General features: G+C 52.5%; 1 protein-coding gene across 1 annotated transcript; it reads left to right on the top strand.

Moving 5' to 3' along the window:
- Positions 1-9,762: 9,762 nt before the first annotated feature.
- TGAM01_v204344 (hypothetical protein) lies at positions 9,763-13,368 on the top strand (the record flags this gene model as incomplete). The annotated part of the gene is made up of 1 exon (XM_018808261.1): positions 9,763-13,368. One exon carries the CDS (start codon positions 9,763-9,765, stop codon positions 13,366-13,368), a length of 3,606 nt encoding a protein of 1,201 aa, XP_018658532.1.
- Between the last annotated feature and the right edge of the window lie 404 nt (positions 13,369-13,772).

Here is a 13,772-nt window from a genome sequence, read left to right as displayed (position 1 = left end):
TTGACAGCAAAAGAGACCACCTGTGAGCCACGACCGCAGGTCTCCAGAGAACAGGATAGCTGTACATGAGCCCACCATTCCGTTCCCGCGAGTGCCGCCAGTAACCAGCAGCAGCGGCAACTGCACGCCTCCAAATCGCGTAGCGACCCTTGCAAATCAGGCGGCCAGGGTCGTGGTAGCACAAACGAGACTCTTATCGGCAGATAAGGTATGATTGTAGACGATCGGACGCGGGTGATGGCCGTCGGCAAGACCAGGACATAAGGCCTCCCCCGCATCAATCCCGTCCAAATGGATGAGGCTTCTTCATCCCGTAAGCGATCCAACCGCGTCACGCCGCCAGCTCGCGCCGCAGCCCATCCCGTCGGCTAGCTGACCCTTTACTATTACTTAGCATGTACTGGCCTGCTTGCGATCTTGCAGGCGCATATGTGCTGATCCGGTGCTGTTGGAGGTGACGCTCAAGCTGCATCAAATGTTTATACATATGCCTTGGATAAAAGCATGATGGGGCTTGGAGTCAATCATCTGGCTGCAAATTGTAGACAGTAGCACAGATTGACCCCTACCTAGGAGCCTTGCCGTGCCAGCTGCGAAAAAGTGGAATATAGATATTTCGTCTTATTGCCCAGGTTTGACCAGCCACTGTCCCGTATATGCACCCAAAGGATTTGGAGTGCATGAAGAGTGACAGCAGGCAAACGGAGCCCAGGGCTCCGCTCTTTGATGTCTGTCTGGTAGAGAGAGGGGACAGAGCATAATTTACCATATGGCTGAATAGGTTGGTCGCATGCAGATTTATGCAGTCCGAAGGCGGGTGGGATTCAAGACGGAGAATGCAGGAGTGTGTAGCAACGGTGCGGATGCTCTGCATTAACATGGCAGGGGATGAGATTGCGCCCGCGACACGATGCGTTGCTAACGTGAGGCTGAATGGCCCTTTTCACCCAGCTTTTGGGTACCTAGGCAAGCGTGTAAGAAATCGAGCCTCACGGGCGTGAGTTATGAGCATCATATCACCAAACGCATTGCATGGCGCAGCTGATGGTATTCTTTTGGATAACGATTTATAAGCGCTGATCAGAGAGACTTTATGTGTCACAGTTTGGTGTTATGTTTCGAATGGTGTCTTCGTGAAATGCTACTTGTTTGATGAGTAGAGAAGCTGCAGAGAGTCGCAATGTCAGTCTTGTCCCTTTTCTTCCTGCTTTCGCTCTTTCTTACCTTCATTGATCGCGAAATTGGTTAGGACAAAGATCAGATAAGTGAAGACTAGAGAGAAAATCGCACACAGCTTGCATTTGAAGTTTGTAATGCAGCATACTTGTAAGAAGCTGATCATATATCCGCAATGGGGAAGTGTTAGCCAGGAGCTGGGATTGGCCGTGCAACTCGCAAAACGGGATTCTTTTTCCTGCGTCGCGAGTCGCCAATATCAACTAGTTAAGAGCTCCGTAAGCCGTAAATGGCAATTTATTCGCTGATTATATCTGAATGTTCGGTCATGCTGACCTAGTCTCAATCGAGATATATCCGACGCACCCGAGCCAAGACCAAGCTGAGAGGGCATCTTGGCCCTCGTTGTTACATCTTGGCAGCTGTTCTTGAACGAAAACTGCTAGACACTTCCGGTCAATACGACACTTGTGAGTGCGAGATGGCCAAAAAGGGGGCGACAGTGTGGGCGTAGGGAACCAGAGGGGGGATAGAAACGCCACGTTCATGCCGGCTCTGTGCCTAGGCAAGAGCAGAATAGCAGAGATTGAACCAGTGTGTAGCCATGATGGATAAAAGGGTATTAACATGCGAAGCGTGCCCCCTTGCCATGTCTGGCTGTAGACATGATATAATAGGTAGGTACTCCTTACGCCGATATAGAGGCTGAAAGCCACCTATTGATTGGTTAGCAGTGGTTGAGGTCTAGATCTTTTGCCGTTCAGCTTACAATCACGTTTACGTTTGGTCTCCGAGGAAAAGAAAATCGCAACTCAAGCCGAAATGAAAGGAATGCTGAGGTTGCAAAGCGTCAATCAAATTGGTGGCCAATGTAACACCGGGAAATAGCGATGCTCCAACTCCTTCATTATATGGATGCCAACATTGGGCACGCCCACTGGGGCTAGATGCTCCACGCCTAACTGGCTTTTAAGAGCAAAGCAGAAAATTTGGCGGAATATTCAACTGCAGAGGAGCGGAGCTGACGTGCTAGCAGTCGACGGCCATTAGCGGCAACTTTGATGGAACCAACACTCTCCAGCCGCTATCAATTGTCGTGGAATTATGTGCTAATAAGCACGGAGTACGGGATTGCAAATTTGTGTTGTGGGTGATGCCTTATGGGCTCGGGGCCCGGAGCCAAGGTGCAACTCGCTTTACGTCACAACCAAGGCCAAGCACCAATGGCATCTCTATAAGCCGCCAGAAAGACCCTGGCGGTCCTGGTGATTTCTTTCTGGCTCCAATGGGCTGCAATCAATCCAACGTTGGCTCGGAACAGCAGTGCCCGACGAGGCCATATGGGTTGATGCTGATCACGGCTCGGCAGCCAGGGCCAGGGGAAGCCAATTCCTCACAGCCCCCGCGAGGGAGGATGATTCGAGAAGAGCGTCTGTCGGGAGCAGACGTCAGGTCAGGTTCCCTCTGAGACGGCCATTGAGAGGCGCCTCCAAGCAGATCCCCAGTCCGGCTAGCAAGGCTGCGCGCTTCAGCCGATTGGGCGACTCCAGGGTTAGGACGTCATGGCGTCTGTGAGCTGCAGCGTGAAACGAGAACCCTTGCAACGTTTGTTTCTGTCTGGAGTCCCTTGCGCCTATGTGGTCGCCCAGGACGCCGGCCATGACCTCTGATTGGCCCGGCCTGGTGGCGCCGGTGTGCTGCCAGACTCGAGCATCTCTTCAAGCGAAAACGTGCATCTAGCTGTGCTCGCCGTATCCGTCGTGCGAGGACAAGCACACCGCATCTGATAGGCGCTGTCTTGGAGACAAATTACGTGACGCTCGGAGCCTTGTGTCTCTTCCGGCCGGGCACTTCTGCCTTGGGCTGCGGATTGGACCCCGATCTCCAATGGCCTCATGACGCGACGGGCTCCGGTCGTTAAAAGTCGGTGAAATCTCGAGGCCGTCCTCGTCGATGACTCTTACTCGTGCCGTTGTGAGGGCAGGCGGGCAGGCAGGCAGATGCTCCAGATCAGACAAGCCAGACCCCGCAGTTGGGTTGCATGGGTGTCTGAGGCCTCGTCCGCCCGAAGCGCTTCAAGAAATCCCACGATGCCTGCTGCGGGTGGCAGAAAGGCAGGTCATGGCCGAGGCGGCTGGTTTGGCATCCAAGAGGCAGCAGGGCAAGGCATCGAGCCCTGGCCTGCACGGGCGGTACTTGGTCGCACGGCAGGCAGTACCTCCCGAACAGCATGCATGCCACTAGTGCTCTCAGTACTCAAGGGCTGACGGCTTGTACTAGGCGAGGTCGCACAGACTAACACTGCAGAAGACGGCAAATGAAATCGTGTTCCGTCCCCAATTCGGGTTACTCTTTCTTTTCTCTCTCTTTTTCTTCGGTGACTACGTGAACCAACCTCAATCCGCAGAGCCTGGTCTATCTGGACAGCTCAGGTGACGCCTTTGACCGCTCGGCGGCACGGATGCAGGTTCGCTAAATTCATCTGCAGGGCAGCTGCATCTGGGCATACAAGCAGGACTATGTTATGTGCGAGCTTACCAACTTGGTAGCACAGCACAGGCAGTACCTACCAGACAGGTTCCTGCCAGGTATGTAGGTACGACAACGTGGGCAAGTGCTTCTACGAAGATAGGCTTGTAAGAGATATGGGGTATATTAATAGAGCAGTGCAAGGCCGTCTCGTACGAGTTGCGCGGAGCAGCTGCATAGCAAGGGCAGCATCTAAGGCAATACTGGCATAGCTCTCTGCACCATTGCGCCAGCCAAGGGCTAATGTGACTGCTAGCAATGTACCTACACGCGCATCTACGACCGACGGTGGTTCTTGCGGCAGGGAGAAGGCAGGAGCTCCAGATGTAGTGATGCTGTCGCTGGGCTTTTGGATAAGAAACTGCCAGGGACCGGCGAGACGAGTATGTACCGTTCTCACGCCGCATGCGTCAACCGATATGGTGGTTGCACAGCTTGGAAGGTACCGTCAAGCAGATAGCCCAAGAAGCCATACAGAAGGAGCTCTGCGAGTACTAATGTACAACCACGCACAGGTACGAGCAGGTAGCACCCGCGTTCTTACCTTAATTTTCGTGGCGGTGGGGGGGGGTCCTTAATCGCACGCCCCAGAGCCAGACCGCTGGAAACCCAGCGAAAGCGCCGAGGTGCTTGCTCCGCAAGGTCAAAGACCCATTAGGTTTTGGGCTCCTCTGACAATTTTTTTTCTTGCTGTGCCGCTTCGACTGGAATGGGATTGAGGATGTCGGAAGGGAAAAAATAAGAAGAAAATTGAAATGAAATAATAAGCGATGATCTCATAGAACGCTTGAGCTGACACACCCAAGACAATTTGAAGCCGCCCTTGGAGTGGGATCGCATAGCCGACCGTGCTGGCACAGCCAGTGATATGTAGCTAAGGCTGCACTCATGATCCAATTTGATCAGACGCAAATGCATCTCAGCCAACCTGTCAATGCAGTCGCCCGTCGAAGAACTAAATACAGCTTCCTAATGAGAAGACCAATGCTTGTGTAGCTACCCTTGATTTAGCACCAAATGCGGGTGTGCTGTGAGAGAGAGGGCCAAAAGAGTAGGCACCACAGCACAAGAATACACACACAGCTGGGAATTAGCATAACTCGAATTACCTATAATGATCTTCCTGCTTGTGCGCACCACTATGGCTCGTACACGATGAATTCGTTTAAGCTTGACGCCTCAAGCTACACTGGTCTAATTTGCTGAATACTATTCGGAATTGTTTGTTAGGACCAGAAAAGATTAGCCACAAAACGAGTAAAAGCACATGTAGAAGCTTCACAAGGCAAGGTAACTAATGTATATCGCGGGTGTCCGTAATTGAAGATTATGGGCGCAGTGTGACATAGGTAGCTTTTATCTTCCATTGCGCAAGATACCGAGGTACCTACATCGACAAGTATAGTAGCAGCAACGACGCACATCTTCGGCTGCATGCGAGTCTCCGAAAGAGAGCTTGTGGCAGGGTGCAAGCGATCCCACGCCCCAAGCCTCGCTCCCCTTCAGCCAGGGCACTGCGAGTACCAGTACTTGCGACTGCATGCCGACATACTGTACACCTTACATTAGCAGGCAACGCCATGGCAGACGTTGGAGACTGCATCTCAGCTTCCAAGGGCCTGGTGCTCTTTCATGTACAAAGGGGCGCGTGGCCATGGTGGGATGCAGACCCCAATTTACCCGCCAAGTCGGATAGCCAGAGTCAGCGGTAGACCTGATGTCCCGTTGCTCAGGGGAGCGGAGGAGGAGGAGGAGGAGGAGGAGGATAGAGCCGCTTTCTGCTGCCCGCCAGCGTAATACGAAGGCATCGCGCTAGCCTCTGCTTTTTGCCTACATGGCCTGCGCAGACGCGGCTGGCGAGACGGCGTGGATATCTGCAGCACGGCCTTGTGTAACGGCGTGTCAATTGTCACGTCCGGGTAGGTGGTATCGAGCAGCGGCGGCTAGCAAGGTGAGACGACGAAATCGTTGAATCCGTCAGATGCAGAGGCCCCGACGACATCGTCATCCGCCTCGGCGGCGCAGTCTGCCAGCAGAGCAGATTGCGCGACCAGGCTGGGTGTACAGCGCTAGATGTGCATTGGTTCCCCAGTGCGACAACGGCCAACTCCCAGGCAAACGCATCACGCACATATTGCATTCTGGCGGCGAAGCACCCACCGCGCATGGCTCGTCCGACTGGCGAGAAGCATCCGTTCGAGGCTAGGGTTTCTTCCCTCTGCGCCTGGATGGCGGGGAACTCCAAGACGGCCATCGGCTCATAGAGCATTCTTGGCAGTTGAGAGATCACTTGATCAGACAAGAACGGAGGGCAGGGCCCCGTTCGTCTTGTTTCAATTCCCTAAAGCAGCAAGATAGGTGGCTTCCCGTGTCGTGGTGCATGCACTGGCACTGATGTATGGATTACGATGCCTTAGCAGGTACAGTAGCCAGCCCGCAGCCAAGGGGGGCACTTCGTATCCTGCAGCACTACTGCGGCTGCTAAACTGATGCTCGTCCACCAAGGTCGCAGTAGCAGCAGCAGTAGGACGAACCAGGCCCCTCTTCTGTCACTCTGATTTTCCATTTTTTTTTTCTTCTCTTTGCTCTGGGCTTCGTGCAGAAAGATGCTCGAGAGCCAACAATAAAACGCCGGGGCCAAGGAGCTCATCTTCGCCGATCTCTGCCATCCCGTTGGTTGAGGTTGCTGTTTCATCTTCTTCGCCGGGGCACACAATGGCGCTTACAGAAAAGCCGTTGAGCTGCTGTCATTCGCCCTTTGCATGCACAACGTGATCACCGGGCAATGAGAGGGATCAGCACCTTAAAGCCACAGCCGTTTGTGCTGCCATGCGGTTGCAGGCCTTGTACGGACAGCTGCCAGAGCAGATAGAGCCAGGCCCCCGGAATTGTCCGAGGAGCGCCGCTCCATCGTGAAGCTGCCAGTCAGGTGTAAGAGCCCGTCTATATGCTTGGGCAGCAGATGCAACAGAGCAGACGGTCTCGGTCGTGATCCAACATGCAGCTTCACCGGTGTGAAGGTGTCTAGGGGGGCGTTGTAAACCCGCGCTTTGATAGTCAGTCCGAGATCGCTGGTGTTGTCCTGACGTGGCAGCGCGAAGAGTGATCAGCTGCGCCAACGAAAGAGCAGCACGGAACCAATAGAGCGTCACCTCGCTGAAGCGTCGTTGAAGCACAGCCAAGGATCATCATCATGAGGAACAAGTTGGGGGCCCTGAGAGAGGTGGTTGTGACGAGTAAGAGGCTCAAGAGTTGACATGTTGCACAGACGTAGTCTCAAAGGGTTGAACAGACCTAAGCTTTAGCTGCTCTCTGGCTGACATGCCGTCCATGCCTCGCCATTAGGTGAACTGCTCTGCATAGACGGACAAAAAATGTCGATACAACTCTGATAGCGCACGCAATGATGCGTGTAACAGTGCACTAGCAGGTGTCATGAATCGTCTGCCCTCGCTCGACGTCTGACGTCTTCATGTACTATGCCAAACAGCCGGGTCAATGGAGAGCCCTCCGACTCCGCCGGTGATTCGCTGCCGCCGCCCTTGGATAAGATGGTAATTGCTAGGGATCAAGCTAGGAGCCCGGCGATCGCCATTGAGACATACTTTTTCAACCGTGATGGTCAGGAGAGGCACAATTTGTCCTGATTCCCAGGGCACTTTCGGTATGCCGGCGTGCCCAACATTGAGGCCGGCCTATTCCAGAAAGATTGCAAGCACACTGGCCGCCTATTGCCACCGGCCCCCCGGCAGCTTCTAGCCCAGACGAACAGCCTTCTTTTTGCTGCTCTTTTCTTTTTTTAACCCTTTTTTTTCCCGGGCCCTGATGCGATTACTAACGGCGACAGGACGTGCCTTGGTATTGCTACTAGTACTGCTACGAGGTGCTGCTTACCCAGTGGGTGTTAGCGGAAGAGCCCCCATGCACAAAGCGCGGGGTGGATAAGAAGACTGGAGCTAATGCGAATCTCGAGAAAAGGCTGTACACATGGCGGCCAAGGTACCCAGCAGCGGCCGGTACCTCGAGCACAGCGCTCTCAAGGTACCTACATCGACCCCAATTGCTAGACACACCCTCCCCGGGGCTTCCGTTGTCGTCATTCCTACGCTGCTGTTCAGGCGTTAATTTCGTGGTTTAGCAGAGCAGAGGAACTGCTGCAGCGCGCATCCCTTGTCTTAGCATCCAATGCTAATCATACCCTCTTGTGCTTTTTTAGAGGAGCATCGCCCGCCCTTGAGCCAGCGTTGTTCAAGTATAGCGGACCAAGAGAGAAGGGGAAAGTGCTTTTTTTTTTTCTTTTTGGATTTCTCTCTGCTTTTTTTTTTTTTTGATTTCGTGATACAGTAGCTACAGTGGAATTAGAATTTCCGGCAGTAGCTCGCACACCGAGTATCCGCCTACAGAGCTATATGAGGAGCAGTCGTGGCTTACATAAACACCAGCACCTCATACATCCAGCTTCTCACGGGCTGTTTCCGCCTGAGCGCTGAAATTGCACTGCATGGATGTTTGTCGCCTCACTTTTTCCCTCTGACGTGTTGACCTGACGTGATGGACGGACTCTTTCCATCGCATTGACGCCGCATTGTCGCTGGCCCCCTTGTTCCTCCTGTCTCTCACGTTCCATTCCCCCGCTGCCAAAAGGGCCTCACCGGCGCTCGGCTTGGGCTTGGTCAAGGATCCCTCGAAATCACAGCTCTCCTGTCCACCCGTTGAAATTTCCCGACTGCTGTTAGTAAGATGTACCCCATCAGTGCCTGAAGGGGGGGTACACAAAAGAGGAATAAAGAAAAAAGGAAAGAAAAAGAAATTTAAGAAGAAAAAAAATTAGCTTCTAGGCGTAAAAGCCACACACCCCCCTTACACAGATGCCACGCCATTAGGACAGGCATTATTTAGTAGCGGTACTTTGCTCTTTTTTACTTACACGCCCACCACAAAATCTAACCTGTCCCGCAGCCATTTGACTCAACGCTTCTCGACTACTTCTGTGTTTCAACCTTCAGACTCAGAAACATTTCCTCTTCGTCCCACGCCTAGATATTGCCAATCCTCGACCCAAATCCTTTCGTCAAACCACTGCATACACAAAGGCAGCGCCAAATCGCTGACTCGCATTGACTCGCTGTTCATCCGGACATCGCACGAAAAAAAAAATACTCCCAGACGTCCCCTCGCCATCGAGAGTTACATCCTATCCTCGATCTGCCTCTTTGCGGCTCTTATCAAGAGATAGTCGAGCTCATCTTGCAGCTTGTCACCCCAAGACTCGCCCTCTATTTAACTCGGCATCCTCATCGCCTCTGCTGTCGGCAGTCCTGCTCCAGCTTCTCTCCAGCTCGCTGCCTCCCAAGAAAAGGCAAGGCAAGACACCAAGCAGCAACATCGTCATCAAGCGTTGCCCTTGGCCGCAAGCCTCCAGCCTACGTCCAGCAAGAATAGCCGACTCGCCCCCAAAAGACACGCCAGGCTGTGTCGCATCGTATACCTAGCTGCCTCACAGCTTCGCGCGCTTTGCCCGTCCTTCCTGCAGTGCCTCCAAGACATAGGGTCTGGGGCCAGTACCCAAAGCAGCGACCTGCATACGATACAATTCTGCCACCTCACAGCCTGCCGCGACCTGGCATTGCCTGACAAGGTCAGATCGCCCCCCTAGTCTACGTTTTTGACGCTCCGAGAGCCACCCTTGACCAACGGCCCACCGGACTGACGCCAGCGTCTGCAGCAGCTGCAAACACAGGACGTGTGTGTAGAAGGCCAATTCGCCTACTCTCAACGGCCGCCTCTGCCCTCGACCCTACAATTTAATTGTACATACTCTTCGTACCTGTACGCCCTCCTCCATTCACCCCTGGGCCAGGACAGCAATCCGCAAGGGCTGGCCGCGGATCTCCGTTTGGACCTTTTTTTTCCATCCCCCCCCGCAATCCCGTCCCCCAGATCGCTACAATATGCATACCGGTACAGCTCAAGGCTTATAAGGGTCAATCCACCGACTGAAACCTCGAGGCCTGCCTCTGCCATGAGCTTGCTATTCACCTACATACCATCTCAATCATGATTAGCAGCAACACAGACTCAACTCGCTCCTCTACACCCCAAGCATTGGGCTCTAGTAGCACCATGCCTGCACAATCCAACAAGTCACAGCGTCCAAACGTCCAGACAGACTTCCACTCGCAGAGTCCCGACGCAGCTCCCGCATCTGCCATCAGCGCGTCCTCTGGAGCTTCCAATTCACAGCATGGATCTCCAGCCCAGTCTCCGAGATCGACCATTCTCACCGTCTATACCGTCGATACCTCCATTCATGCTTCGCCAACTCAATCTCCGAGATCTACCCTGCTCACCGTCGATACCTCCATTCATGCCTCGCCCGATCTCATACCAGATGATGTAGACCAGGGCTCTCCCGAGGACCTCGAGCAGCTACCTGGGCCCATCATCTCACCAAACACAAGCAGAAATTCACTAGGATCCAGCGTAACAGGAAGCCCGAGTGCTCCTTTCGAGACCGTCTATAGTAACTGTAGAACATCGAATTCTATAGCGTCGAATCCTACAGCATCGAATACTACAGCATCGAATACTACAGTGCCGGCTACTACAGCGTCTATACCTACAGCGTCGATCGCTACAGCGTCGATTTCTGCAAATAGCAACAATAGCACCGGCGGTACTCCTAAGGGCCTGATCAGAAGCCTGTCCAGAGCATCATCCAGAGCGTCCAGGCGGCTATCCAACAAAGGGAGGCGACAATCCTCGGCCGCTTCCTCAAGCCGCGACAATAGTGCTGGTCCCAGCTTGTGGCGGAAACGCAGTGACAGCAATTCAACTGCCCCTGAGTATGGCGTTGCTGACTCTGATTCTGGATCCGAAATTGCTGGCGATGACCGCCAGCCCTACGTAATGGGCACCCTCAACCAAGATTCACCACCAAGGAGCACGTCGGCCTCCATCAGCAGTGGCTCCAATAACACGGTTGGGCCTGTCATTCCATTACAGCTGCGACAGGGAACGCCGCTCAAAAAGATATCCAAGAAGAATCGCTCCAAGCGCATACACCTTATTTATGACACAGCGACCAACAAAATGATGTGGGATGCAAGCCGTCCTCAAAAGTTTCTCCACGTTGATGAAATCATAGAGATTCGGACTGGTTCCGATATCGAGCAGTACGCTCGTGATTTTGGCGTTTTGGAAGAGCGTTCAAATTGGTTTACCATCATCTACGCCGTACCGGAGAAGTCCAAATCAAAATTCCTCCATCTTGTGGCTAATAGCAAGGAGATTTACTCAGTGTGGGTCACGTTTCTCGAGGCCATGCTAAAGCATCGCCAAGAGGTTATGGCATCCTTGATGACTTTCGATGAGAAGGCTATCAAGCAGTACTGGGAGACTGAGATGATGAAGCACAATTCCGAAGATCAGGAAGAGCTTGACATCACCGGCGTCATGCGGGTGTGCCAGAACCTACATATTCACAGCTCACAGTCAACTCTGCAGTCTAATTTTCGACTCGCCGATGCTCGGCAAAATGAAAAGCTAAACTACGACGAGTTTCTCGAATTTGTTCGCCTCATGAGGCAGAGACAAGAAGTCCACCGTCTTATGCAAGGTCTTGCTACAAGGCCCTATGTTGGTCTAACTTTTGAGGAATTCTTTGGCTTTCTTCGTGACGTTCAAAAAGAAGACGTTAGCGATCGAGACAGGTGGCAGAAGATCTTTGACGGGCTTGTTCGGAAACATAGAAATGACGACACAAGCGCTACAGTCACTCCCGATGAGCTAAACACCCTATCAGAGACAGCATTTACTGGATTCTTGAGCTCCAAGCAGTTCAACTTACCCACCATTGACGAGCAGCGCGAGTTTACGCTAGATCGACCCATGAACGAGTATTTCATCTCCAGCTCGCACAATACCTATCTCCTTGGACGCCAAGTTGCGGGTCAATCTAGCATCGAAGGATACATTACCTCCCTTTTACGAGGCTGCCGCTGTGTTGAGGTTGACTGTTGGGACGGCCCTAATAACTCTCCCATAGTCGTCCACGGACGTACGCTCACCAGCGCAATCGGCTTCCTTGAAGTTATGAACACCATTAACAAATATGCATTTGCTAAATCAAAGTTTCCGCTCTGGATTTCCCTCGAGGTCCACTGCAACCCCGACCAACAGGCTATCATGGCCGGAGTCATCAGGGACACCTTTGGCGAGAAGCTTGTTACAGAACCTGTGGAGCCAGACTCTTCCAAGCTGCCCTCTCCGTCTCAGCTCATGGAGCGCATTCTTATCAAAGTCAAACAGTCACGGACGGCGGCCAGGAGCGAAACTATGAGCAGCGATAGTCTCATGGGAATGGGTCGAAAGCGTGGAAACAGTGTCGGCTCTTCATTGGCGCGATCGTCTACAACTGAGTCCAACCCAACCGCTGCCACCACCCAATCTCTTCCTCAGAGCCCAATGATGGCCCCTATTAACGCTAGCCGCAAGTTTACGGGCAACAGTCAAAAAATAAACACCATTAATGAAGGCCAGGTGCAAGAAGTCAACAGCGACTCGGATAGCGGGGTTGAGAATGGCTCGATCAAGGGACTTAGCAACATCATTCCTGATCTAGGTAAGCTGGGAGTGTACTGCACGGGCCTCAAGTTTTCCGGATTTGAAGCACCAGCGGCCAAGAAATTCAACCACATCTTCTCTTTCATGGAAAGCAGTTTCGCAAAGAATTCCAAGACCAAGGAAGAAAAGATGCAATTGAACATTCACAACATGCGGTACCTCATGCGCGTCTACCCTGACGGCACTCGCTTGACTTCAAGCAACTTCGATCCACTCGCGTACTGGCGTCGTGGCGTCCAGATGGCTGCTCTGAATTGGCAAACATTTGACATGGGCATGCAAGTCAATCAAGCCATGTTTGAGGGCGGCACTGATTCATCCGGATACGTCCTCAAGCCCCAGGAGCTTCGCGACATTCAAGTTTACCCAAAAGACGACACTGTCAGCGCAGCTATTGCAGAGGGCAAAAAGGAGCGAACCGTCGTTTCATTTAACATTGACGTTGTCTCCGCTCAGCAGCTCATGCGACCTGCCAATCTACCTGCCAATAAATCCATGGACTTTTACGTTGACGTTGACGTGTTTCACGCAAATGACAAGCGAAACAAGCAGGACAAGGACTTTGCACTAGGCCATGAGCCCGACTCGCCTCTACGACGCCATACTGAAGTGATTCGCGAGAATGGCTTCAACCCAATGTTCAGCAATGGCCAGTTCCGCTTCAAGGTCACCACTAAACACCCGGAGCTGATCTTTGTTCGTTGGTCAGTCAGGCTAGCTAACGATAGCGCAAAGGAGAAGCCTGCAATGGCTAGCTACACGGCGAAGCTCACCAATCTCAAGAATGGATATCGCACACTGCCTCTTCTCAACCATGCTGGCGAGCAGTACCTTTTCTCCAGCCTATTTTGCAAGATTGACATTGATCCTTTTGAGAAGAAGTTCATTGATGTCCCTCGCCCCGTTCAAGAAGGAGGTAGCAAACTAAACCGCCTGGGTGGCATTTTTGGGCGAAGCAGCAATACCAGCCCTCGAAGCACCATAGAGCGAAGCAGCATGGAGAAGTGCAGTTTTGAGACGTACAATCCTCAGGTGTGAGCTATCTTACTCGCCTCCCTCCTGGAATGCTATCATAAGGGCTTCTCCTACTGCCTCTTTGGACAACAATGAAAACGGCCTTTTTCTAATCAATTGATACGAGGCTTTTGTTACGAAAATATCCCCATCCCCACTCTTACTTCACCCCATTCCCAACGTCAACGCTTATTCAATGCTGGCGCATTTAAGCATTGAGATTTTCCGGGGGGGTGTTCAAGATTCTGTTTTTCTTTCTATTCTTCTAGTCAGGCTCAGGCTGGTCACTACCCGCTGACGCTTGCTTCTTTTTTCCACGTCTACTTTCAATGGCGAGACGACATTTCTTCGGTGACTTTATACTTTAAACAAAGCTCACACGCCATCTGTCTTCTTTTTATCACTTTTTTATCACTTTTTCTCTGCTT

The sequence above is a fragment of the Trichoderma gamsii genome, assembly GCF_001481775.2.
Source record: "Trichoderma gamsii strain T6085 chromosome Unknown Scaffold_12.2, whole genome shotgun sequence".
NCBI classification, from domain to species: Eukaryota; Fungi; Ascomycota; class Sordariomycetes; order Hypocreales; family Hypocreaceae; genus Trichoderma; species Trichoderma gamsii.
The sequence above is the reverse complement of the archived record's forward strand: the minus strand, read 5'-3'. Positions and strand labels throughout refer to the sequence as shown.